This window comes from Pongo pygmaeus, chromosome 12, assembly GCF_028885625.2.
Source record: "Pongo pygmaeus isolate AG05252 chromosome 12, NHGRI_mPonPyg2-v2.0_pri, whole genome shotgun sequence".
Taxonomy (NCBI): Eukaryota; Metazoa; Chordata; class Mammalia; order Primates; family Hominidae; genus Pongo; species Pongo pygmaeus.
Window position 1 is genome coordinate 37,816,149 of NC_072385.2, and position 27,745 is coordinate 37,843,893.

General features: G+C 42.0%; 1 protein-coding gene across 8 annotated transcripts in view; it reads right to left on the reverse strand.

Annotated features, from left to right (window-relative positions):
- The window catches only part of ST6GAL2 (ST6 beta-galactoside alpha-2,6-sialyltransferase 2), an 85,331-nt gene that overhangs the window by 18,952 nt on the left and 38,634 nt on the right, over nt 1-27,745 (reverse strand). For all 8 annotated transcript variants that reach the window (XR_010123027.1, XM_063648504.1, XM_054475938.2 and 5 more), the window contains exons 2-5: nt 22,399-23,398; nt 13,481-13,578; nt 11,999-12,100; nt 9,508-9,682 (exon numbers count right to left, since the gene is read on the reverse strand). Coding sequence is in view for 7 of the 8 variants with exons in the window: in XM_063648504.1 (XP_063504574.1) it covers nt 9,508-9,682; nt 11,999-12,100; nt 13,481-13,578; nt 22,399-23,341 (1,318 nt within the window). In the remaining variant the exon portion in view is untranslated. The remainder of the gene's footprint in view (nt 1-9,507; nt 9,683-11,998; nt 12,101-13,480; nt 13,579-22,398; nt 23,399-27,745) is intronic.

Sequence of the window (27,745 nt, forward strand, 5' to 3'; positions counted from 1 at the left end):
GCTGGAGACGTTAACACCCTACTTTCAGCAATGGACAGGTCATACAGACAGAAAATCAACAAAGAAACATTAGACTTAATCTGTATCACAGACCAAATGGACCTATAATTATTTACAAAACATTTCATCCAATGGCTGCAGAATACACGTTCTTTTCCTCAGCACCTGGATCATTCTCAAGGGTAGACCATATGTTAGGTCACAAAACAAGTCTTAAAAAATTTGAAAAAACTGAAATTCTATCAAGTGTCTTCTCTGACCACCATAGAATAAAACTAGAATTAACAAGAGGAATTTTGGAATTAAAAAGATGAATTTTGGAAACTATATAAACCCATGAAAATAAAATGGTATGTTCCTGAATGACCAGTGGTCCAGTGAAAAAATTTAGAAAAAAAAATTTAAAAGTTCCTTGAAACAAATGATAATGAAAACACAACATATCAAAACCTATGAGATAAAGCAAAAGTAGTACCAAGAGGAAAGTTTATAGCTATAAGCATCTACATAAAAAAGTAGAACAACTTCAAGTAAACAACCAAATGATGTATCTCTAAAAACCAGAAAAGCAAGAGCAAACCAAAACCAAAATTAGTAGAAGAAACAATAGAGATCAAGCAAAATAAATGAAATTGAAATGAAGAAAATGATACAAAGGTCAATGGAACATAAAGTTGGCTTTTTGAAAAGATAAGCAAAATTGAAAAATATTTAGCCAGATAAAGATAAAAAGAAAGAAGACCCAGATAAACAAAGTTAGAGATGAAAAAGGAGACATAATACAACTGATGTCACAAAAATCCAAAGGGTCATTAGAGGCTACTATGAGCAACTATAATAGTATATATGAAATTGTATATATATTAATAGTATATAATAAATTGGAAAACCTAGAAAAAATGAATACATTCCTAGACACATATAATCTAGTAAGATTGAGTTATAAAGAAATCCAAAACCTGAACAGACCAGTAACAATTAATGAGATCAAAACTGTAATAAAGTTTCCCAGCAAAGAAAGTCCAGGACTCAATGGCTTTACTGCTGAATTTTACCAAACATTTAAAGAAGAACTAATACCAATCTTACTCAAACCATTCTTAAAAATAAAGGAGGAGGGAATACTTCCAACCTCATTCTACAAGCCATCCTGATACCAAAACCAGACAAAGACACATCAAAAAAGAAAACTACGGGCCAATATCTTTGATGAATATTGCTTTAAAAAATCCTCAATAAAATACTAGTAAATTGAATTCAACAACACATTAAAAAACCATTCATCACAACCAAGTGGGATTTATCCCTGGGACGCAACGATGGTTCAACATATGCAAATCAATCAATGTGATACATTAACAAAATGAAGGACAAAAAACATATAATCATTTCAACCGATGCTGATAAAGCATTTGATAAAATTCAACATCGTTTCATGATAAAAACCTTCAAAATAGTGGGAATAAAAGGAACATAATTCAACACAATAAAAGCCATATATGACAGACCCATAGCTAGTATCATACTGAATGGAGAAAAATTGAAAATTTTCCTCTAAGATCTGGAATATGGCAAGGATGCCCACTTTCATCACTGTTATTCAACATAGTACTAAAAGTCCTAGCTAGAACAATCAGACAAGAGGAAGAAGTAAAGGGCATCCAAATTCGAATGGAAGCAGTCAAATGATCCTTGTTTGCAGATGACATGATCTTATATTTGAAAAAACCTAAAGACTCTGCCAAAAAACTATTAGAACTGATAAACATTCAGGAAAGTTGCAGGATACAAAATCAACATAGAAAAATCAGTAGCATTTCTATATGCCAACAATGAACAATCTGAAAAAGAAATCAAGAAGGTAATCCCATTTACAATAACTACAAATAAAATACATGGGAATTAACCAAAGAAGTGAAAGATCTCTATAATGAAAATTATAAAACATCCATGAAAGAAGTTGAAGAGGCCACAAAAATATGGAAATATATTCCATGTTCATGGATTGGAAGAATCAATACTGTTCAAATGTCCATACTACCCAAAGCAATCCACAGATTAAATACAATCCCTATCAAAATACCAATGACATTCTTCACAGAAACAGAAAAAAAATCTTAAAATTTATATGTAATCACAAAAGACTCATTCAATAGAATGACCCAGAGTAGCCAAAACTATCCTGAGTGAAAAGAACAAAACTGGGGAAATCACATGACCTGACTTCAAATTATACTAGGTTGGTACAAAAGTAATTGTGGTTTTTGCCATTTTTGCCATGCAGTTTCTCCATTAATAAGAATCTTATTAATATTGAAGTAAGCTTGTAATGAAAGCATAGTTTAATTTCATATTAAAATGTATTTATATTATGTCAATAATATAATTGTTCGCATGTTTTAGAATTCATTTATTGTAAGGAAAACAGAATCACTGTTATCTTTGATAAATTTTCTATGTACGTTAATTGCAAACTTCTGAAATCAGGTGTTTTTCCAACAATAAAATGACTTTTGGTGAAGAGGTTCTTAGAGTTTGCTTTCTTCAATGCTAGGTCAATGTGTTCTTCAAATTTTGAAACTTATTGTTCTTTCTCTTGAAGCAGAAAAGGAAGCCCTGTTATTTTCAGATAAAACAGGAAGAATTTATCTGGTTGCAAACTAAGTATTTCTGTCCAAATCTGATTTCACTAGGAAATCTGATTTTCTTCTCCATAGGAAATAATGCACAGATCTTACAGCAGCAAAGAAGCTCAGCCGTGCCTATGGGGTACTAGATGAATGACAATTCTGATGTCACAATATCTCCAGGCCTACTAACCAAGAAACATTCAGACTGGTGCACTGAACAGAAGTTGTTTCTATACTCCTTTTCCCTTTAATATTTATTGCTTTCCTTTTCCCAGCAGAAAACACACGCGCGCGCACACACACACACACACACACACACACACACACACACAGAGAGAGAGAGAGATTTCCTAATCCAATAAGGCAAGAGCACATGATGTATGAGCCATCAAAAAGACTACAGGTACTGGGCTAGGGGTTGCTAATGAAAGTGCCAAAAATATGTTATGCTTTTTGAGAGGAAGGTGTTGGCTGAATGTCTTATTCCATTTGGGCTGCTGTTCCAAAGTGCAATAAACTGGGCGGTTTATAAATGACAAGAATTTATTTCTCATAGTTTTAGGGGCCTGAAATTCCGAGAACAATATGCAGCAGATTCAATGTCTCGTGAGGGCCCACTTACTGGTTCATTGATGGCCATCTTTCTGCTGTGTCTTCACACAGTGGAAGAGGCAAATGAGCTGCCTGGGGTTTCTTTTACAAGGGCACTAATCCTGTCCATGAGGGCAGCTTCACCTTCATGACCTAATCACCTCCCAATGGTCCCACCTCCTAATATCATCACCTTGAGGGTTAGAATTTCAACATATAAATTTTACAGGAAGAAACATTCAAGTCGACCACACCAAATGCATCTGCCCAAATGTTAGTGAGAGAATGCCTTCCTGAAATCAATGAGAGTTGGAACTTTGCTTGCTTTTTACAAACTTATACCCCACTAATCAGCATATTCAAGAATCTGGGTCCCCATTTGATAGGAACAAACACAAATCCACTTTTAAGAAAAGGATTTACAGTTCACATTGTAATGTATGTCATTTCATAAGAAGTTTTAAGGACCAAAACTGAGTTCATTAGTAAAGCAAGTAAATTTTATAGTTATGTCTTCCAAAGAGACAAAAAGAATAATTGTATTTGTAGTTAAAACATCCAATAATGCTGGAATAGGCCAGGCACGGTGACTCACGCCTGTAATCCCAGCACTTTGGGAGGCCAAGGTAGGCGGATCACGAGGTCAGGAGATCGAGACCATCCTGGCTAACATGGTGAAACCCCATCTCTTCTAAGAATACAAAAAATTAGCTGGGCACGGTGGCATTCGCCTATAGTCCCAGCTACTCGGGGGAATGAGGGAGGAGAATTGCTTGAACCCAGGAGGTGGAGGTTGCAGTGAGCCGAGATGGCGCCACTGCACTCCAGCCTGGATGACAGAGCGAGAGTCCGTCTCAAAACAAACAAACAAACAAACAAACAGAAACATCCAATAATGCTGGAATATAGGATTTAATGTTACGGAATTTCAAAAGACGAAAATATATAAAAATGTTATATTTTTAGTAATACATTACATTGTTTTAACTAAACACAAATAAAAATAATTATCCCACTTGGGATTAAAGATTGCAATAAGTACATGATTAGTAGTTATTCAAGATTCCTGTGTCCTCCTACTGAGCCACATGCATATCACCTTGCTGGTACCTCCATCAGTACAGAGCCTGTGGACTAGACTTCTAAAGTACTTAAGATTCCAAAAAGCTAAAAGAATGGTTCTCAAAGCGTGGCCCCAGGACCAACAGTGTCAGTATCACTTGAGAACTTGTTCCAAATGCAAATTCTCACAACCTCTGGCAACTCAAAAACACTAGTGGTGGGCCCGGTAATCTGGTTTACAAAACTGTGACAGCCACCCTCCAAACTGACTCCATAATGATTCATGCCTGCTATTCATGCCTTTGTATAGTTCCCTCCCATAACAATGGTGCTGACTTGTGTATAACAAAAATAATGGAGCAGATTTGTTAGCTTATGACATCATAAAAACATTGGGCCTTCCTCGTTGCTCTTTCTCAGATCCCCTGTTCTCTGGAAGCCAGCTGCCATGTTGTGAGGATGCCCAAGCAGTGCTATGGAGAGAGGTTCATGCGGTAAGGAACTGAGGCCTCCTGTGCTCAGCTATGCAAGTGAGTCATCTTGGAAACACATTATCCAGCCTGAATCCAGACAGTTCCATTGTAACCTTATGAGACACTGTGAGCCAGAATCATCCAACCAATCTTCTCCCAGATTACTGACCCATGGAAATTGTGTGAGAGAATAAATGCTTATTAATCTTTTTAGTATCTAACTTTTGCTTTGCAGCAATGGTTTACTAGCATACAAACCTTTTGTGTGATTCTGACACATGCTAAATTTTGAAAAACATTGAGCTAAAACATGCATTCATTCACAAAGTAATTATTATTTGTATCTACTATGTACCAGGCTAACAGCAGAAATACAATGATGAGCAAAACAGACACTGACCATTCCTTGATGCATCCTTTTCTTTTCCTTCATTGGACTTATCATACTTTATAATAATTTTATTTATGTCTGTCCTGCAAGTTTTGGGTGGGCAGGACCCTTGTCTGGTTTCTTCACCACCAGGTTTCTGGGGCCCAGTCCTGTGTCTGGCACACAGGAAGTGTGCAATTAATATCCACTTGACAGTGACCCTTACCTTCCTTGTTCACCACCTTTCGCCTATATGAAGGATTCAGGCCCCAGTAACAAGGACTTGAATAGCACTAATAGCACTACATTTAAGGGGCTGGTAACATCTCCTTGGGAATCTAACTGCCGCTGGATAATCTCCATACAAAGAAATGTCTTTTGTGTTCAAAATAGTCAACTTTTAGAGTCTCTCTATTTCAAACATGCAGATTCCTAAGCATGTATAAAGAAAATGTATGCAGTGGATGTGTTAGTCTGTTCTTGCACTGCTATAATAAAATACCTGAGACTGGGTAAATTATAAAGAAAAGAGGTTTAATTGGCTCATAGTTCTGCAAGCTGTACAGGAAGCATAGTGCTGGCATCTGCTTCTGAGGAGGCCTCAGGAAGCTTTTACTCTTGGTGGAAGGCAAAGTCAGCGTTGGCACTTCACATGTTGAAAGCAGGGGCAAGAGACAGAGTGGGCGGGAGGTGGTGCCACCTGCTCTCAAATAACCAAATCTGTAGTCCCAGCTATTTGGGAGGATGAGGCAGGAGAATTGCTTGAACCTGGGAGGCAGAGGTTGCAGTGAGCTGAGATCGTGCCACTGCACTCCAGCCTGGGTGACACAGCGAGACTCTGTCTCAAAAACAAAAAAAAAATCAGAAAACAACCAAATCTCACAAGAACTCACCATCATGAAGACAGCACCAAGCCATGAAGGATCTGTCCCCATGATCCAAACACCTCCCACCAGGCCCAGGTGAATTGGGGATTACAATTCAACATGAGATCTAGGTGGGGGAAAATATCCAAACTATGTCAGAGGGTTTAGAAATATAAGTAATTGCATGGGAGACTATAAGGATGAACATATCAGTAAAGGTTTCAGCCAAAAATATTGGAAAATAAAAGCACTATGAAGCCAACCATGGGTACAGCTATGTGTATATATATGTATCTAATGAGCACATCAGTATAGGAAGTGGGGCACACTGTTTCACCTCCAGTGCAGCCCCTTGTGGATCAGAACAACCGGAGGCCAGGGACACTGCCAGGGTGACCTCTTGTGATGGTGACTGTCCTGCTGACCAGTGTACCCAGGGCTGAAGATGGGACTATGCAAACTGAAATGTTCTAATCCCTTCTAACAGCTCTTCAATGAGTTCTTTTGTTCAGGAGCTGATGTTAGAGGTTAGAGCACTTGGAAACAATGAGGTGCTGAGACAACAAGTCAATACCTTCTCAACATGACCTCAGAGCATGAAGGGGGCATTTGGAGAACACTTTTTGATAGCAAAAAAAAAACCAGTCACTGATTTTTAAAATTCTTATAGCAGACAGATTGAGACGTGGGTGACATCATTTTACTGCTATTTAAGGATGTTGGATAAATTATAAAACAGATTCTGGCTCTCAGCCTATTTATGATCAAGATCAAAGAAGAGGGGCAGAGACTACTGCAGTCTCGTGGGTCATCAGAAGGTGCTGGAGTTTTTCTGAGCAGAACTCATCCAAGCTGTCTCCACTGCCCATCCTTGGTGAGGGTTCTCACATGCTTCACCATGACAAGGCACAAGGGCCACAAATAAATTTAACAACGCCAGACCACATCTTCTGTTGCCTCTTCTATCCTCGCCCACCCCCAACCCTTACTCACAGAGCACAGCCTGCCCAGTGGGAACTGAGGGATTTCTTATCAACTTACTGTTTTTCATTCTTTTGTGACTAGCAAAACATAACAGTGCTGTCCTATATAACTTTCTGGGACAATGGAATTGTTCTCTCTCTGCACTGTCCAATATGGTAGCCATCAGGAGCACGTGGTGACTCAGAATTTGAGATGGGGATAGTGAGATTGAGAAACAAAAGGTTTCCTCTTATTTAGTTTGAAGTAATTGAAACGTAAGTAGCCATATTGCTCAGTACAGTCTTAGAAAATAATAATGATTATTAGTATTTCCATTTCTCATCTGTGAATATTCAGGGTCAGAGGATTAAGTAACTTGCCCAAGGTCAGAAAGCTAGGAAGCAGCAGAGGGGAATTCAAACTCAACCCACCCTGCACAACCTCAACTTCTTGCATGAAACTGCAGCCACTTCCTCATGTCAAAGAAGCCTTAAAGATAATCTTCAGCTTCTGAAACTTTAAATTCTCAGTAAATAGCTTTAAAAGGAAGCTGGCTATATATGGCATGATTTCTTTTAACAAAAACAACATAGGAAAGTACTTTTTTTCAGTTATGACTATCTAACTTGAATTTTTTAAACCCCATGTTGATAATAAGTGTATCTGACAGGCCCCTCTAACTGTGCTTTAAAACTTTTGCTCTAATCAAATATTAGCCACATGAATTCATGAGAGGGTGATGATATGAAAAAGACTTTATTAAACTTCTGTCACATCCTATTTTGCTGTCTAGGCATTATTCTATCCTGTTTATCCTTTGCTGACAAACTAGATTATACTTTCTTTCCTAAATCAACAAGATCCTATGAAACCACACAAAAGATAAAGAACTTAGGATTTCAAAAGAGTGATTTGGAAACAAAGAGTGTCAAAGGCACGAGTTTAAAAAGCAGAAAAAAAGCTGAGCTTAAGGAAAATAATATGCAGTCATATTGTAAATTTTGTTCTTAAATTATAAGTAAAATATTTCACATTATTACGATACCAAAACCCACTCTAAAATCTGCAAGCTTCAATTCAGGATACCTGTGTGTTCCGAATTCATAACCAAACCAGTGTTATATCCACAAATCTTTCCTTTATTCATGGGGAACCACTGTGCAGCCCAAGAAAGGAAAAGAGGTATAAATTCATTGAAATTGGGGAAGAGAACATTACAGTTCTTTAAAGACAAAACCAATACCCTTTGGTTCTTGTATAGGTTTTAATTTTGCCAAAAGGGTCTAGGATATTCCTTAATATTACCCTACTCAGGTAATATCAAAGAGACAATGGGGTGATAAGCTAAAACACAGATAAAGAAATGGGGTAAAACCCAAAAACTCTGAGGATCAAAGCTAGACTGGAAAACAACGTAGGCCCAGTGTGATGCTCTTGTTATATAAAACCATCTGTAGATGAAAGATGGTGTACTCTTCAGTTAAGAGAGCTAAATGAGGTACTGGAACTAGTCTCATCAAAGCCCGTACCTACTCATAATCTTGAAACACAACACACTATCCTGTTGTCACAGATTCAGCTCCACAACCAAGTATGGCATAAGCTATGTGAACAGGCATGGATGGTGGATTCACAATGCCGCACATTCCTGGACATGCTTCCTTCACTTCCCTCAAGAGGCGGGGGTCTATGTTCTGTCCCCTGGAATCAAGTGAGCCCTGCAGTGACTCTGGCCAATAGAATTGCACACGTGATGCCGTACCAGTCCCTAGGTGTTGGCCTTAAGATACTGGCAGTGGCAGAGAATTCAAATTCTTGAAATTCAAATTCTTGATTTTCTGTGTTTTCAAACATTCTCCCTAAGATCCATAAGCTGCCATTTAAGAAGTCTAATTACTTTGAGACCACCATGCAACAGAGACCATGTGCAGGCCCATGGTCAACTGTCCCAGCTGAGTTGGGCCTTTAGCCATCCCTGCGAAGGGACTGGATGGATGTGGGAGTGAAGTCATCCTACAAAGCAGCTGAATACACCAGATAACCCCCAGGGATGCCATATGGAACAGAAAGAACTGCCCAGACAGGCCCGTCCTGACCCATAAAACCATGAGAAAAATAAAACAGTTCTTGCTTTTACACCTTGGAATTTCAGAGTAGTCTGTTACACGAGTGTTTCTTTTTTCCTTAGTTAACCTACCCTCCCTCCAAAACACCTGTTAATGGCTCTTACTATACAGGTGGAACATGCCTAATCTGAATAACCAAAAGTTCCAGTGCTCCAAAATCCACAACTTTTTTGTGTGCCTACATGGCACTCAAAGCAAAGGCTCATTGAAGCATTTTGGATTTTTGGATTAGAGATGCTCAACCGGTTAAATATCTGCAAATATTCTGAAATCCGGAAAAAAAAAATCCAAAATTAGAAACACTTCTGGTTCCAGGCATTTCAGATAAGGTATTCTCAACCTGTATAACACGACTGTATATTTGTTAAATATTAGATCTCATCCTGTCTGCCCCCCAGTCATTCCAATTTTTAACATAACACCTACCAATGAAACCAGAAGATGGTGGGTTTGGTTGAATCTTCTCTTTAGTGTTCTCCTGGATAATATCCCACAGCTGCCATATAAATTTAGGATGAAGAATGTAAAATGGCTGATTTGGGTTTCTCTGACGATGCTGAATATATGGAGTGAACAGGTTGTAATCCGGCTTTTTGTACCACTAAGGAAAAAAAAATCAATGCAGTCAAGTAGAAAGAACTAAACTGTGAAAGGAGACAGGGCATGGCTGGTTGATTCGAGGCAGAGGGGCCAGGCCGGGGCTAGAGGATGGGGAAAGATCATGACTCATGACATCTACAGACACTTCCTCATTGGGATGAGGCGACAAGAAGAAAGAGAGACCAGGGCGCTAGCCCTAGCAGAGATAATGCTTTGTGCTTTAGTAAAATAAGGAAAATGGACTAGATCATCGATCACCATACTTCTTCTACAAAGGGCCAGATAATCAACACCTTGGGTTTTGCAGGCCATAGAGTCGGCCGTCTCTACTCAATGGTACCATTGTAGCATGGAAGCAGTCATGGACAATAAATACTGAATGGGCGTGCTGTGTTCTAATAAAACACTATTTATGAAAACAGGTGGTGGCTAGATTTGGCCCGTGGGTGTAGTTTGTTGACCCCTGGGGACTGGATCACTGTATTTCAAATATAAGTTTTCCAAATTTCATCTATAGTGACAGAAATTGTATCGTTGCTGCCTGGGCCAGAGTTGGGGCTGGGAAGATTGACTAGGATTGATTAACAAAGGAACTTTCTAGGGTGATGGAAATATTCCAGTTTTTCATTGTGATGGCAGATATATGAGTGTATAAATTTATCATTCATCAAAATGTACACTTATATTTGTTTACACAATGTATGTTATTGTATGAAAAATCAATAAGGATACTTCTTAAAAAGGAAGTTTTCAGAAGCATCTCAGCTGTAACCATGACATGGATTTGGAGAGGGTAGGGAGAAGGTTAGCTCATTGAACTCCCTTTAAACAGACATCAGGGATATATAATGGGTATATATTAAGATCACAGGAAATATTCCACTAATGAAACGGCGCTGTCACTTTAAAAGCTTTGAGAATGACTGGACCAGAGTATCTTTCATAAATGAAGCCCTAAGCCATGTGGCACTGGCAAGGGAGAAAGAGGAATGTGGGGCCAGAGGGAGAGTCGCTCCTTTACCCTCCCTCCTCTTGGGGCCTCACATGGCAGCAAAGGCCTTACAGAAAGTGGCCTTGTCACTGGGATTTTAGCACTGCTGGGTGGCCAGCTCTGTGCCCTGGGCTGGGCTGCTTTCAACAGAGGAAGAAATAAGGTCCAATAGCTAGAAACTCTCAAGTCTGTTCACAAATAGCAAGAGAGCTGTGAGAGCTTCAAACCAGGGAACCTCAGGCTGGAAAGGAAGTTGAAAAGTTCAAACACCCATCTGATGCTTGATTCTCAGTGGACGGTACATATGAGAATCAAAGAGCCCTCCCAAAAAATATACATTGAGGCTATATATATCGTACATTTCTGGAGATGGGGCTCTGACAGATTTTGAAAAATACTCTCCAGGTGATTTTGACTTGCCGGCCTGGTCAAGAATTGTAAGTAATCATACGAGGTAAACGTCCAGCCTTTGTCTCAAGGTCAACAGTGACCAAAATGCTCCTTCTCCAGGAGCCGCTTCTATCTTGGGAGGTTACCTCTCGGAGAAGCAAAGATCTTTCCCTGACACTGATCTTAAGAAGGTTGCATCCTCTCTGGTCTTGACTAAACAAGTCAAAGGCACTCATTTACAGAACTGACAGCATCTCTTACTAGGCTAAATACTATCCACCTTTTCCAGTCCTCATTGAAAAACAAGCATGCTGGCTTTTCATGAAAGGTTTCACCAAAAGTAGCTGGCTGCTTGTTTAGACAGGTAATGATTTACCAGAATTTCCCAAATATAACCTGTTTGTGTTTTTATGGCTAGTAATAAACTTGTTTCAGCCCTATTGCATAAAATTAAACAGATTCAGAAGCAGAGGCCAAAGAGGAACACACTCAAGAAGAGCCTGGAACAGGCCCCATTTAAATAAAAATGAGCTGTGGATTCACAAAGTTGAGATTTTCATGCCATCACTTTCAATTTATTTCAAAAGGTCTTCCAACTACTTGAAAGGTAATGTAGCCCTATCACAATGAAACAATTCTGAGTTTAATCAGTCAACCCTTTAGTGTAACTAGAAATTTCTGAATATTTAGATATTCTACATTTCCCCCACCCGGCTGCCCTGCCCACCAATTCTGCACAAAAGCACTTTGGCATTAGATGACTACTGCTGCTGTAACTGGGTATCAACGTGGTGTTCACAAACATGCATTAAATTGATATTGATGGGTACTTTCATTGTCTGTCAAAGCTTAATTAATCCTTGCCTTGCTCTTAGGATTAATTAGTCAAAGCCATTGTCTGACCGTTGGGGTGGGCGAATCCAGGGAAACACTTACCAGGTTAAGATTTGCGGAATATGGGGCAGGGTCCCAGGCCACCAAAATGACGTCTTTATACAGGGAACTGTCAATGAAGTGATGGCTGGGGTTGGTCAGAATCTGCAAACACACAGAAAAACCATTTCAAAGCCAGGGTTTGGTTTTTAAAAATTGCATTTTAAAAAGAGGTGAAAACTAAAAAGAACTAAGGCAAGAAAAAGGTGGCTCAGACATTGTATTTTCTTCTGGGGGAGGGAGAGAGACAGGCATTGCATGCAGAAGCACTTAAAGAATGTTTGAGGAAATTACTTTTTTAATAAAAAAACACAAGTTCTGACATTTTCACCAGCAATGTACTCATGTCTAGTGGTATTGAATCCAGATCCTGAAGGATGCAACTCCCTAGCTAATTCAAGCCTCACAATCTCCTCTACAATTGCCTTCACATATAATTTGGAGACAGACTTGCAGGTGTGGATGAAGTGAGTTCAGAAGGAGCCTCCAGGGTGCCAACCGCATCCTTCCCTCTGTGGCCCTACCTAGTTCTAAATGAGTTCTTCAATCTCAGCTGCCAATCATCTTTTTAAAATTATTATTTCAGGAAAAAACAACGTATTATTTTCCCTCAGTTTTAAGATCCTTTTTTTTTTTAACCATTATTACGATGTACTTTTTTCCTTTACATGTTAAAGTTTCTTAGAATGTATGTTACAGATGATATGTATTCTAATTTGGTGGCATTTACCTCCTCCTTTGTAAAAAGTTGTTATTAAATGAATGGCAGATTTTACAGTCAAATGACATCTCTGAATTAAGGAAATATGGTAATTGTTTCTTACCTTGCGGCAGGCTGCCTGGTGCAGTGAACTGTGCAGAAAGCTAATCTTTTGTTCTGTAAGCAACTCACCATAAATCACTCATCACCTCACTTTTTTCTACATATTTTGAAACTCCAGAAATTGTTGTGGTTTGTTCTGAGGATAATTTTGCTATAAATTTGCAAGGCATTCTTATTAAGAACGTGAAGAAATGAGGTATTTTCATTTCCAATTAAACAATTCCTTTTCATTTTTTAAAATTTCCAAATGGCAGACTAAAGTTGCAAAGATCTCCTATGAACTCTCAGATTTTATACTTTGCTTTTCTCCCCTTTATCCTCTGCTTTCTTTATTGCCATTTCTTCTAAGTTTAACTTTTGTCAGTTCACAAAATGCAACATGCTAAGTCTATGATTATAAATATATATATATTTCTATTTCTACTGATTTTTCCTTTTAATCTTATTCATTTCCTCCTATTCATGTCATGTCTAAATTCCCATTTCTCTGCAGTTTTCTTCATTAATTTCTATTAATTATAAGATTGATACAAATAAACAAGTACCATGGTCATAATTAACCAGGTAACTTCTCTTCACTCATCCAGTTAAACTCATTTCTGTTCACTCATCCAGTTAAACCTAAGAAACATACATCCATGAAAACACTCAATCTGTCTTACCTGCGAATTAATGATGCGTACGGTGGTTTTATTCCCAACATCTTTCTCATAACCACGTGTAGGAGCAGAGTTAAATCTCAAAACTGCATCATGAGAATCTAAGGGCACATAAGTGACAAGCTTACTTTTGTTCTCTGTAGAATCACATAATCTAGGAAAAAATGTTAAAGCAAATCTTTCAATACCTGAAGCTAATTATACACCATCAACAAAGTTAAGATATCTCCACATGATTTTCAGAGAATTTACTCTTCACTGAGAATGAGATCTTGGCTACAGGAAACATCAATATGGATATATATATATATAAAATCTGTTCAATTATGGGCGACATTGTATTATCTAAGTGATATTTAGATACTTGCTACCTTTTCAACATTCTTTACAAGTGACACGCTTGATGCAGCCATTCTCCCACAGCTTCCAATACATCTTGAGGGAGACTGTACTGGAGCAGATAAAGACACTAGAAGGCAAGGGCTGCTTTTTGGTGCTGGTGTATGCTTAAAAAGAAAGCCAGCCCTTAAGCAGAGATTCTGCATGTAATGTTGAAGAAAGAAAGAAAGTCAGCGCTGACTTCGACGCAGCCTTACGTACTGCTGCCGATGTCAAGAAGACCTGTGTGAGAGCAACCTTAAGAGCATTCTGCGTTAGCAGCAATAGCCTGCCAGACCACCGTAGCCCCGAGGATAGATGAGATGGAGAGACCACCAATGCCACCAGCTGCCAGGGCTCTTATGTTCTATAACCACACACCGTGCTTCACCAAACTTGAACTATGAATGCAACATAAATTTACATCTCACTTCATTCAACTTGACCGCCCAACTTGCCCAAGTTCTCTGAATGCTGGGCTGGGAGGTCCTGGATGAAAACAAGGTACCCCTATCCTGGAGGCTGACAAGGAGGTGAACAGTGGGAGGTACAGGAAAGTGGGTTCACCTGATTTAGCATTGGGACTAGGGGATATGTTCCCTTTACAGAAGGCAGCCTATAAACATACATGCTTCTTGAAATTCCTAGAAACCAGCCTGAAGCCAGAGTCAATGAGCAAGAAAGCAATTTTCTAAGGGCCATCTTTAGCTTTAAATATCTCATGCAGATTCCAAGCTCGGCCTGGAGCAAGGACAGTGCCTGTCTGTGAGGGAGAGGTGAAAAGAGGTATTTCTGTCATGCCCAAGGGGAGCTGCATTTATAGTCCCCGAGCCCGCACAAGTGCCTAAGGCAGCCGCCTTCTTCCCTGAGTCCCTGCTATCAGCTCCTTTGGAGTTGTCTTCTTGCTCCCCAAATAGCAGAAACTCACCATGCATGCCCCCACTAAAACAATGTTTAAAAAGGTGCCTTCACTGACAAACCCTAAACTTAAAAAATTCAAATTCCAGCTTCAGCACCAAAATTAATTCACTTTTGGAACACGTGAATGCGTAAAGTGTAGGTGGCTATGTCATCAAAACCCCGCAATGTTCTTTTAGGGGAAATTTTGCAGGAGTTGGCAAACTATGACCTTCTGGCCAAATCTGGCCTGCCACTTGTTTTAGTAAATCAAGTTCCACCATAACATAGACACACTCATTGTACACGCTGTCTATAACTGCAAAGTTGAGTTGTTGAGACAGAGACAGAGATGCAGTTCACAAATCAAAAAATATTTACTATCAGGCTCTGTAAAAAAGTCTGCCAATCTCTAGATTCAAGGGGATCTATTCTTTGTGTAAATGATGCCAAAATACATGAATGCCTCCAAATTAAAACCAGTTCTTTACTTCACAATTTAAGGATTTGTTCATACTTTATTGAGGTAATGGATTTCTTATTTATTTTTATTGAATAATGTTTTGTCAAAAAATTCAAATAATATTTGAGGTAGAAAAACCAGATTACCCAAAACAGTAGACTCTTGAAATTTATTGATAATCCAAACACTTTTTAGGCATATGGAATATATCTACTGATATTTGCCATACTAAAAAGTAAAATAGGGAATTTAAAAATGTTTATTAATTTATTTTAAAATAGCTTTTTTTCAATTTAAAAAACCCCTATATTTTCAAAAACCAAAAGAATACTGAGAAGACTGCCACCGTTTTAAATGTTTTCAAGTCTCTTTAAGGTCTGGTTTTTTAGAAAGTTGTTTTCTCATATCTGCTTTTGAATTCAACTTGTTGTAATATGTTGTTTTATTTGAAGTATATGAAGGCTCAGACACATTGTTGAATTGAGAGAGCTATTTAAAGAATCCTTCCAAAGAACTGTGAATATTCTTCTTTGATACGAGGGCTAGTTTCTTAGGGTTGGTTATAATTTGGAATCTGAAACCTATCAATGAACTTTTTGTGCTCTGTTACATTAAAACTTGTGGTCTATTTTTCTCTTAAGATGGATCTTTCACTCATGCATAATTGTATAATATTGTACAATGATCAGCTGGAAACTATCAGCTAGGCATAGTTATATATAAGTCTTATATATATATATATGTATGTTCGTCAGATCTTCCAACTAGTGATGCATTTTGTTATAAAGAGTTGAAACACTGGCTGGGCATGGTGGCTCATGCCTGTAATCCCAACACTTTGAGAGGCACAGGTGGGCGGATCATCTGAGGTTGGGAGTTCGAGACCAGCCTGACCACTATGGAGAAACCCCGTCTCCACTAAAACTACAAAAAAAAAAAAAAATTAGCCAGGCGTGGTGGTGCATGCCTGTAATCCCAGCTACTCAGGAGGCTGAGGTAGTAGAATTGCTTGAACCCAGGGGGCAGAGGTTGCAGTGAGCCAAGATTGCACCATTGCACTACAACCTGAGCAACAGGAGCACAACTCCATCTCAAAAAAAAAAAAAAAAAAAAAGAATTGAAACACCACATTGATTAGTATCACCATGGAGTTCACCAGTTTTTAAAGTCTGGAAAACTTCCAAGTTCATGGTTCAAAGCTTGAATTTTATCATCAGCAACAAATACTATTAGTTATTTTCCTAAAAGTGACAGGTTCACTTGATTCCTTTTTGAGAATATATCTGCCAAATATCCAAGTCTGAATAAACTTTTTTTTCAAGTTAAAATTGTATTTCATGAAAAAAGTGGCTAGTTCGGCTCACAGTACAATTACCCAAGGGCTTTTCCTTTGTGAACTGGCACACATAAGTGCTTTTCTCCTGTTTCCCCATGTGCCCCACTGAATCTGAAAAACACGTGTATTCAAAAGTTGAGCTTTGGGTTCTGCTGCCCTGACTTGTGCTAAGAAGCCCCAGTCTCATGCATTATTCATTGTGTTTGTACCACCACTGCAAATGTCAACAACTGAAAGGAAAAGAACTCTGAGTATACTTACCACAATAGTTTTTTCTCATGGACCCTCGAAAGGGCCTTGCAAAGGCTAAGGGTAAGCTTAGATCTCACTGTTCCCACTGCTAAGCTAGGGGGACCCTGTGGTTGCAGACAGTGAGAGGAGACTCCACCAGCGAGGTGACTGCAGGTGCTGGGAGGGAATCGGCCCTAAGCCAGAGAGGAAGTGTGATGCCAACAATACTCAATCTCAGTTCTGTCCAAACCACGCTGCCCACCCCTCAGACACAGCCTACCCAAGGGCCTCAAGCAGTGGGTGCATTTCTATTATTTGACTAATAAATCTGAATTAATTTCATCACCCTTGAAAACATCCCAGCATTTAAATGCCCATTGTCTTATTGTGGAGCTGTGCTCTAAACCATCCAAGGACTTCACGAGGCACAGGGCACAGAAAGATAATGCAGTGTAATTCCTTTGGAGGTGGTATTAGTCTGCAGAGTTAAAAGGCCACCTCCGTGGAGAGGGCAAGGAGGCAGGGTCATGTAGGCTTGTGGCTAGGCCCAGTGCAAGCCCTCTATGAACAGCCTCTATGAGCAGCGTGGGGTTGGGATGAAGGGGAGGGTGAGCTGAGACTGTCTGTCACACAGACATGTTTTGTAAACATACACCTGGGTGTGCATTCCTTGATAATGCACTGTGAGGATAGAAGCTGTCCATTCATATTTAGAAAAAAAGGAATAGGTCAGACAGCAAATACAAGGGGAAGAAAGTCAAGTTTCATTTCTGGAGAAGGCATTTCCAGGCCAGAACCATGCTGTGTTGACCTTGAGAATGGAGCCAGACAAGTGCATCCATGGAAGGAAAATTAAAGCCCTTCAAGGAGCTGCTGGGCCAGCACCCGGTCACTGCCCTGCCCCAGGCCCCATTCACCACATCACCCCCCTCTCCTACGCTGATGAGAAAATTCAAACAGCAGGAGAGCAAGCCTCCAGTCACTAGAGAATGGCCTGCCTAGGATTGGACAAAGCATTGCTTTGGGAGCTCCATCACCCTGGGAGCCCTGTTTCTCCCCAGGACCTGTAACCCTCACCTCTTGACGTACTTCCCTCGCACCCTCAAGTCCAGGCTCTGGAGTGATCTCTCTACAGTGACTATCTGCAATGGCTGCACATCATGGGCACAGGGGTGAGAGCTAGTGTTTCTGGAGACCCAGACTGGGGTTTGAATCCAGACTCTGCACATGTGACTGGAGGTACCTTCATTTCCTTATCTGTAAAATGGGAACAAAGTTATCTATCACTTAGGGTTGTAAGGTTTACAACAGTTAGCATATAAAAAGCATTTTGGGTTGGGCACGGTGGCTCACACCCGTAATTCCAGCACTTTGGGAGGCCGAGGTGAGCAGATCACTTGAGGTCACAAGTTCAATACCAGCCTGGCCAACATGGTGAAACCCCATCTCTACTAAAAACACAAAAATTAGCTGGGTATGGTGGCGTATGCCTGTAATCCCAGCTACTCGGGAGGCTGACACAGGAGAATCTCTTGAGCCTGGGAAGTGGAGGTTGCAGTGAGCCAAGATTGTGCCACTACACTCCAGCCTGGGCAACAGCGGGAGACTCCATATCAAAAAAACTAAAAAACAAACAAAAAAAAAACAAGAGCATTTTGAACAGGGCCTTCTCTGTACTATAAATGGTACCTATGATTTCAATGAAGTGAAGTCTAATTTTCATAGAGTGGCTTGCAAGGGCATCCAGGAAGATGATCTGCCTTCCAAGCCTGCTTCTCTCTTCTGTCCCTACGAGCCCAGGTACTCCCTGTAGCTCTCACCACCTGCACAACATGCTGTTTCTCACTTCCATATGATGCTGGGCCTTCAGCTTGGTCTCTTCTCCCTGGAGAAGAGATTTACAAATCTCTTCTCTCTACCAGCCCTCAGGGGAGTTAGGAATCCATTGTCATTTCTGCCTTGTCAGCCTACATATCTCTCTGTCCTTCTCCAACCCATAACACTGGAATTGTCTGTTTACCACTGAAGTGTGCCGGTATGGATAGTTGAGCCTGTGACCTATTCATTTTTTGTCTAGCACAGGATCTGGTGGAGAGTTGGTGATCAATAAATAATGCTAATTGGATGGGTATATGGACTACTTTCTTCTTTCTTGCTTTTTTAAAAGGTAACAGGACATGTCAAATCTCAAGCCCTCTCCACCACTCTATGCATCCCACCCCCAGTCTCTCCCTCCATGTCCCATTTCCCATGCACTTGCCAGAATTCGAGTTTCAAGTACACAGATCTTGGTTTCCCACATGAAGCCTATTACTGGTGGTTCAGAGCAGACCTTTCTCCTCTGTAACATGTTTCCACATGAATGCTAGTGGCACTGCATAGAAGCAAATTATTATTGCTTATATGCATGGGTGAGAACAGATCATCTTATGGCTCTAGGAAAGAATGATCCAGGTTTCCAAAACAATTAGTTTGTTTTTCAATAACATATTTATAGTGGAAGTGTTTACAACTGCTCTACTTTTCTAACCAAAACCAATTCCATTGTGTGACTCAATTCCAACAGAAGGGTAGGGGGATGGGGGCTACACTGCCAGTGGAGCAAACACCAGGGGGAGCGAAAGGGCAGCCAGTAAGCAAACCTGAGACTGACTGGGTCTCCCTTTGACATCAGCGTGGAGAGGGGTCCTCCAGGCAGAGCGTAGGTAGGGCTGATAAGCACTGATCATCTGAGATACTTTCTAGCTCTGCCTTCAATTTTTCATAAGATCGTGATCTTTGGTAAGTCTTTTGATCTTCATTTAGCCAATTCACAAGTAGATACTTAGGGGCCAACATGAATGTAGCTACAGCATGCCCCCAATATTCTAAGGCCTGAAGGAATTTGCTGCCAGAGTTTGTATTCTGCAAGCCATTCATAACTACATGGGTTTGCTTGCATATATTCAGGTGAACAGGAAGGAGCGAGGTTGGCACCTGGCATGTACACTGCTGATGCTGAGATACCAACTTATACAAATGAAACTTTTTGTTTATACAAATTGAGCCATGCTATGGTTACATGTTCTTAAAATAGTAGATACACAATCTGATCCAAAGGACCCTAGACAAAACAATAAAGAGAATTTTAAAGAAATTTCCAGGCATGTTCTTCAGTTGTGATTCTACAGTTCTAATCATAAAGACTTACACAAGTGCATGCCAAATAAATTAGATTTGGATACTAGAAATTAACAAAGATATAACCGGCATTTCAAGTTTCCCAGAAACATGGACTTCTCAGAGTCTTTCACACTCTCTTCCAAATTCTCAACAGAGTTTACAAGATTCTGGTCAGGGATATTTACGCAGAAATAAAGAACAAGGGACTGCTCACTGACATGCAAGAGCAATCCAGATCTTCACCTCTGATGCAGAGGTGTTTAAAACAAAACCAAACCGGAAGCAAGTTACTGCCTGCTTCAAGCATAATACTTAAATTCCTTCTCCACATTATTAATATTGGCTCTCAGAAATGAGAAAGAACTGTGGTGTTATTTCACCCCGGGGACCTCTAAACCACTGCTTCTTCTTAATAAATTGCAGGCTGCTCTGCTCTGGCTTTGGCTACAAGCTTATGTGACACATGGACTGTGTTATTATGAGCCTGCTGTAATGTCAGCACAGGGACACAGGGACCCCAGACCTTGATTCCAGACTCACTATCTTGTTTTTTTTTTAACTTTAAAAATATTTCTCATTCAGCCTCATGCCCAAGGACTTCTGCTGAGCTGAGGTCTGGGCTTCTGAGCCTGCCTACAGTGTGGCTTCACCCTATTCCAAGAGAACTCTGGAACATGGGCCACTATTCAAGGACACAGAACAACTAATGGATCCGCTTAAAATGAAGACAACAAAGATTACTTATTTGCAAAGAGGGAGCAACACTCCCTGAATGTCACTTCCAGACCAGTTATGCCCTAACACCGCCTACTGTGAGAGTGTACAGGACATGAATGTTTTATATCTGGACTTGAGGCTGATGCTGTATTTGATTCACATTTGTTTTACTGCTCCTAGTACAGAATCAAGCACATATTAGGGGCTAAACACATATTTGTCAAATGAATGAGCCTAAAGGGCCAAGCTGCTTGCTGACTGGTGTAGCAATGGAATTAGCCTGGGAATGGGGGGAGTTCTGGGAGCAAAGGGATCTGAAACTGCTGAGGGAGAGGCCAGCTACGGCAACACAAGAGCCTGGGTATCTCTGGCAAGACAGGGTGAGAGTCTGGGGCAGGTGGGGAAATGAATGTGATCCAGTGAAGAAGGGGAATTCTGAGGAGAGCCAGTGCAGGCCCATCTGGTGCAGAACCTACACCACTTTGCAGGAGGAAAATGTATTTGAACCCTGCCATGCCCCCATCAATCAAAAAAGATTAGAACTGGTATTTTACTTGAAAACTAGGAAGAAATAGTGATGGCTAATGTTGTGTGCCATCTTGGCTAGGCCACAGTGCCCAGCTGGTTGGTCAAATACTAGTCTAGATGTTGCTTGGAAGGTGTTTTTAAGATGTGATTAACAGTTAAATCACTAGACTTTGAGAAAAGCAGACGACTCTCAAAACGCAGGTGCACTTCCTCAAGCCAGGTGAATGCATTAAGAACAAAGACTGAAGTTTCCTAAACAAGAAACAACTCTGCCTCAAGACAGCAACACAGAAACTCTGCCTGAGTTTCCCATCTGCTGGGCTGCACTACCTATTTCAGACTTGCCAGCCTTCACGATCATGAGACTCAAGTCCTTAAAATAAATCTTTCTGTCTCTGTATAGACACATATCCTCCTGGTGTGAGTCTCTGGAGAATCCTGACTCATACAGGAGCTGGGAAACAGATGTGCTCCAGGGCTCTTGACAGGGATGTGAAGACAGAGCCTGGCAGGGAGGGAGGAAGCCCAGGTGTTGCATGTTATTTACCATCTTGGAGAAGGTCCCTGGTAGGTGCACTGGCAGTGCCCCAAAGGTTGGATTTGCGCCAACAGTTGAGAGGCCAGAACTTATTCTCCCATGGAAAAGATGTTCCCAACAGCAGCTGGGCTCTTCTCAAAGCCCACAGGAACCAACATTATCTTCATGCACCCTGCTCTTTGGAGCTGACGCCCTGATTGGGCAGCTCCTGCTTTCTTGCCTCCTCCTCTTGTTCCCTTCCCTTATTCCCACTGCAGGAAGGGTTCACCGGGCTTTCAGGGGCCACAGCCTGGGGGCATATCCATGTAGACTGCGGTTTCTATGGGATACAAAGTCTGAACAGTGAGAAGGACGCCGGGGGCAAAGGGCGGTGCTTTCCTTCCACTGCCTACTGGCATCAGCTGTGGGGAGGACCCTTCCTGCTCCCTAGCATTCCCCAAATCCCTGCTCTAAGAGTCTCCCGAAGAGTACTTCTGCTGTGACCCCAGACAGACTCATTCTGTGCCAGCAATGGGAAAGCACCTGAACAATCTCCAGCTAATATTAGGAACACCTGGTGGGGAGACCCCAGCTTGCCCCGTCAGAGATCCAGAGGCGCGCGCAGAAAGAACCGGCCCCCAGGGACACACTGGTTCAAGACAGCGCGACCTGGTCCCCCCGCTGAGACCTACCTATTTCCTCGCCCAAGGAAGAGTTGAGGATTGCGCCTGCAGACATGACGACAGCGCAGCTGCGCAGGCCGCGCGGGTGCAGCTGGCTCAGGGGCACGGCGGGCACCAGACGCCGCCAGCCCAGCGCAGAAAAGGGCGCCTCGGTGCCGTCCAGCGTCCGCACGCGCGCGCGGCTCCGCAGCTGGCACAGCAGCTGTGCCCTGCTCAGCCCGGCCTCCCGCTTCCCGCGGAAGTGCACCCCGTGCTTGTTGGCGGTCAGGTAATCCTTCATCGCCTTCTGCAGGCGCGGGTTCAGCATTTTGGAGGAGACGTTCCCCTTCCAGAGCCGGTACAGGAAAGCCCTGGACATGGAGGAATACAGCCTGTCGCCGTCGTCGCCCTCCTCCAACACGTGGCTCCTTCTCTGCCTCCGGTGCCTCTTCTTCAACCGCCTCCTCTGGACCTGTGCAGCAGGAAAAGCCCCCTCCCGCGGGCCTGGCTCCCCGGGGAAAGGGAATCCCAATGTCCCCTGAGTGTGGCTGTGCCACCCTGGCTGACCAGCAGCAAAAAAGTAGTCGTCATCCTCTGGGTAGAAAGCACTTTGAGATTTTCTTCCCACCTGGGATGAAAAAAACTCTTTCTGTTCAAACCCATCTTGGGACGGGGCCCATTTCTGCAGGTCTCCAGGCCCCGCGTGAAACGAACCGGCTGGGTGGGCGCGAGGCAGCGCCTGGCGTGCGTCCAGGCCCCCAGGCGGGGAGGGCTCATGCGCGGCGCCCATGATGGCCCGCTGCTTCCCCTGCACCGGCAGGAGCCTCCTGGTTTCCAGGAAGGAGAGGGAGCTGGGCACAGGCTCAGCGGGGTTGCTGTCGGTGAAGTAGATGAAAATCAGCAAAAAGAGGAGCCCCCAAGCGAATATTCCGAAAAGCATTCGTTGTCTCCATTGCTTCAAGTGTGGTTTCATGGCAGGTCTCTGCGGTCAGCACCTTGTGTCTTAAAGCAGATGGGTAGCAGAATGAACCTGAAAAACAGCCAGATGGCAGTTAGCCAACATGGGGCATCTGCTCAGATGCTGCTGGGGACATTCTATCTTGAGCAGTGTTTCTGTAGGTGGTGGGGTGGGGTTGTAGAAGGGACACTGGAAACCAGAATCATCCAGGAGTTTTAGCTAAATCCAGGTGTCATATCTGTCCCCTTCCACCCCCCCCCCCCCACCTCCCACCAACCTCTGCAAAACAAGGGATCTCACCATCTCAGGCGAGTCTTTGGAGAGAGGCGATGGATGAGTGTACATTTGCAAAAGCCTCCCCACATGACTCAGGGACACGTCTGCCTTCCCACTTTGATAGACAGTAGTGCCCCTGCCCACAAGTTCCCCCTACTTCTGAGATTATAAAATTCCAATTTGATAAAGCAAAGCCAGAGAGGTAAGCATGGTTTGCCCTCTTTTGTCTGCTTATCAGACCACCAAAAGCTCAGAGCTCATAGATTTTACAGCAGCACTGCTGTGCACTTCTAAGGAGTGACAACCATATCTGATTCTTCCTGTTCTCCCCAGTCTGGAAGGCTGCGTAGAACATACCAGAAGTCCACCGATGGCACTGAATAAAGCAATGCTTCAGTGACTGTGTCTGTGGGTGAATGTTATTTCAGGGTGCCTGTTGTCTTCAACAATGCCCCCAAGACTACCCTCCTACTTCACCCTTACCATGAACTTTTGGTGAGATAAGAGGGAAGTACATTAAAACTTTAAATAGGAGGAGAGATGAGGAGAGAGCTTGCTGATTCCAAATGAGACTCAGAGAAAGGGTAACAAAAGGGGCAGAGATGAAAAGTAAGATACAATGAAAGAGAATGAACCTCTCCTCTGTACAGCATTGCAACTAATATGTATTGCTATGTGGGTAGCACATGGCACTTGATATCAAAGGAAACAATAAAACATTAATAAGAAATGATCCTAACTTCAGGAACTTAAAGTCCTGGAAAGGGAAAATAACCTAAGGTATGTTTGTGGAATAATAACTAAGCTTGCTAGAACTTCAAACTGAGCACCAAACCAAGCACAGGCAGATATTCAATAAATATTGGCTGGGTAAATGATCTGAGCTTGTGTTTGTGTGTGTGTTTTGCAGAGGGCCTTGTGCGTCTGTGGCTATGATGGGTGTTTTGGTGGGGGTGCTGGAAGAAGCAGGACCACTGGAGGAAAACATAATTGGAAAGCTATCCTCTTCCAGCTGTGGAAGGTCTGGAGTGCCTACCTGGATGTCTGGGGCACATGCCGTATAAGAAATAGGAAGAGAGTGAAGTTCTGAGAGCAAAGGAGTTATGCATTGGTTCCATGGGCTTTCAGGAGATTCCTTGGTGGCAAGTAAGGCAGAGAAGTGTGCAGGGAGGCAACACAGACTGCAAGGAAGTCGTTAGTAGAAATCAGATACTCAGCAAGTAGGGTGATTCTGAGGGGAGGGTCTGCCAGGGGAAATGTGTGACCCCCACACTCTTTCCCCAGTACAGGCTGACCAATGCTAAAACACAAAGGCATGTAGGGCATGGCTGTAATACAATGGTGGTGTTTTCACTCAAAAAGATAGGAACTGAAATCGAAATGAATGTTCCTACCTCAATGTGGTCACCTTGGGAAGTCATACAATGTCACTGGTGGGAAAGGACATGCTAAACTAAGAAAACTACATTCCTTTTGTGGCTCTATGGCAGGTTAAAGGTGGACACAGATTCTTTGACCCTCCACCCAGAGAGAGGCAGGTTCTGTGTCTCCCCCTATTATATAAGGACAGGCTCGATGACTGCTTGGACTAGTAGAATATGGCAGTGGTGATACTATGCCAGTTACCAGGCCCAGGTCTAGCATTTTCCACTTTCTTCCTCTCAGGACATTCACTCTGGGGGAAGCCAGACACCAGTGAAGACATGTCCCTAAGCTTAGCCCAGCATGCATCGAGGAAGCCCAAGCTACGAAAGTCCACATGGAATGAGAGATACCCAGCCAGCCCCAAGCTGTTCCAGCCGTCCCAGCCCAGGCACCAAATGTGAAGCGCAAAGAAGTCATTCTGGATGTCCAGTCTGTTGCACTTTCCGATGACTCCATCTCCAGCCAACATCTGACTGCAACCCCATGGAAGACTGGATAGGAGAGCCGGTCTAGCCCAGTCGGTCAACGGTGAGTGATAATGATAGATTGCTGTTCTAAACCACGAAGTTATTTTTCATTTGTTTTGTTTGAGATATGTATAGATGTGTATAAATACATTTATATACATATATATGTATTTGTTTTGAATTTTAGATTCAGGGGTACATGTGCAGGCTTGTTACAGGGGCATATTGCATGATGCTGAGTAAACTCCTACATTATAAGGTGATTTGTTACATCAGAAGATCACTGGAAGAGGTTCTAATGGAAATGTTAAATAAGTTCCCAAAATCATCAGTAACATATACAACTATCTTGTACCTATAATAATTAAAAAGAAAAATTAAGCAAAAAAAAAGAAGTCCCAAAAATGCTTCCAACAATTGCAACATTTTCAGATAAGACTCTAGCATCCCAGAGGGATTCTACAAAATGCAACATTCGCTTACATGTATAAATTGTGGCTTTTAAACAGTGTTTTCTTTATTTTGTATTCACATGAGAGCAAGGCTATAGATTTTACATACAGTAATACATCAAACCTACATAGACAGACTATACTTTAACCAAGCCAGAACCACAGATGCCAAGAAGCGAACGTAGAAGAATACCCGCAGTTAGCTTACCATATATACAGGTCTGTGGTTAGCACTTGTTCTGGATTATTTTATTTGGTCTTTCCAGCATCGAATTAGATAGGAAATACTGTCATATCCATTTTCTAGACTAGGGAACTGAGTCCCAGAGCAATTAAGTAACTTGCCCAGGACCACAGAGCTAGCAAGCAGCAGATATTACATGCAAATCCATCTGCTTCACCCTATGGCTCACACCTTTCACACTAAGTTCTGATTCCATCTGGTCATACCAACCAAGGCTATATTTTCTAAATTTACACTCCCCAAATATCTGTGGTGAAGGATAATTTCCCCCCAAATTGTCACTGTGTGATATTTTAATATTTCCATTTCTGAATGTCTTGGCATTGTCCAATTGCTATGAAAGTTTCTAAATGCCTGCTCTCAAGTTCTGCAAACATCTTACCAGGAACTGGTAATGAACAGTTGTGGATGTGCATTAGTCTGGGCCCACACTTTGAGTAGCACCTCCCACATGATCTGTCTAAGCTGTCTACCCAGGGACAGTGCTTTGAGCTGTAATGACCAACATAAAGGTCTAGAAGCTGTTTCTAATATTTCAAGACTTCTATAAGAAATTGCAAAATTATCCTTAATAGCAGTTATTCTGTTGCATCCCACTGGGTGCACTGCAGTATAATTCTGACACCTGCTACTGAGAGTTAGTGCAGACCCCATGTGTTAAGGGCTCAGGCCTCCAGGACACTGCCCTCGTTTCACAAGCCAGCTGTGTGGATTTGCATGTAATATCTGCTGCTTGCTAGCTCTGTGGTTCTGGGCAAGTTACTCACAAGTTACTCAAAGCCACTCACACTTTTACCTGTTCAACTACCAATCCTCAGACTCTACGACACCCTTCAGGTTTGATAATTTGCTAACATGACTAACAGAAGTCAGGAAAGTACTATATTTATGGCTATGGTTTTATTGTAAAGGATGCACACAGGGTGAGATCTGCGGGAAATGCAGTTCCACCCTCTTCCCCTGTGGAATCTGAGTGTATCACCCTCCCAGCACATCAGTGCGTTCATGAACCAGAAGCTCCAGTGAACCCCAGAATCTAGAGTTGTTATTAGGGTTCCCATTAGATAGGCATGATTGATTAAATCACTGGCCATGTGAGTGAACTTAATCTCCAGTGCCACTCTTCTCCCTGGATGTCGGGCAGCCCAAAGTTCAAAAAGTTCAAACCCTGCAATTTCTTTTTCTTTTTCTTTTTCTTTTTTTTTTGAGACACAGTCTCGCTGTGTCGCCCAGGCTGGAGTGTGCAGTGGCGCGATCTTGTCTCACGGCAACCTCCGCCAACCGGGTTCAAGCGATTCTCCTGCCTCAGCCTCCTGAAACCCTGCAATTTCATCTGGTTGATCTTTCTGGTGATCAGAGCCCAAGCTGAAGCTATCAGGGGGCACAAAGTGAGTTCCCTCATTAGCAAAATGAAAACAGTCCTATCGCTAAGGAAATTCCAAAGTTTTAGCAGTTCCATGCTGGGAATACCAAGGCTGCAGCAGTTGATTTAAAAGACAGTCTTTTTGTTTCTGACTGGTAGTCACCATTTCCTGGTTTCCCTGCACTGAGCAAC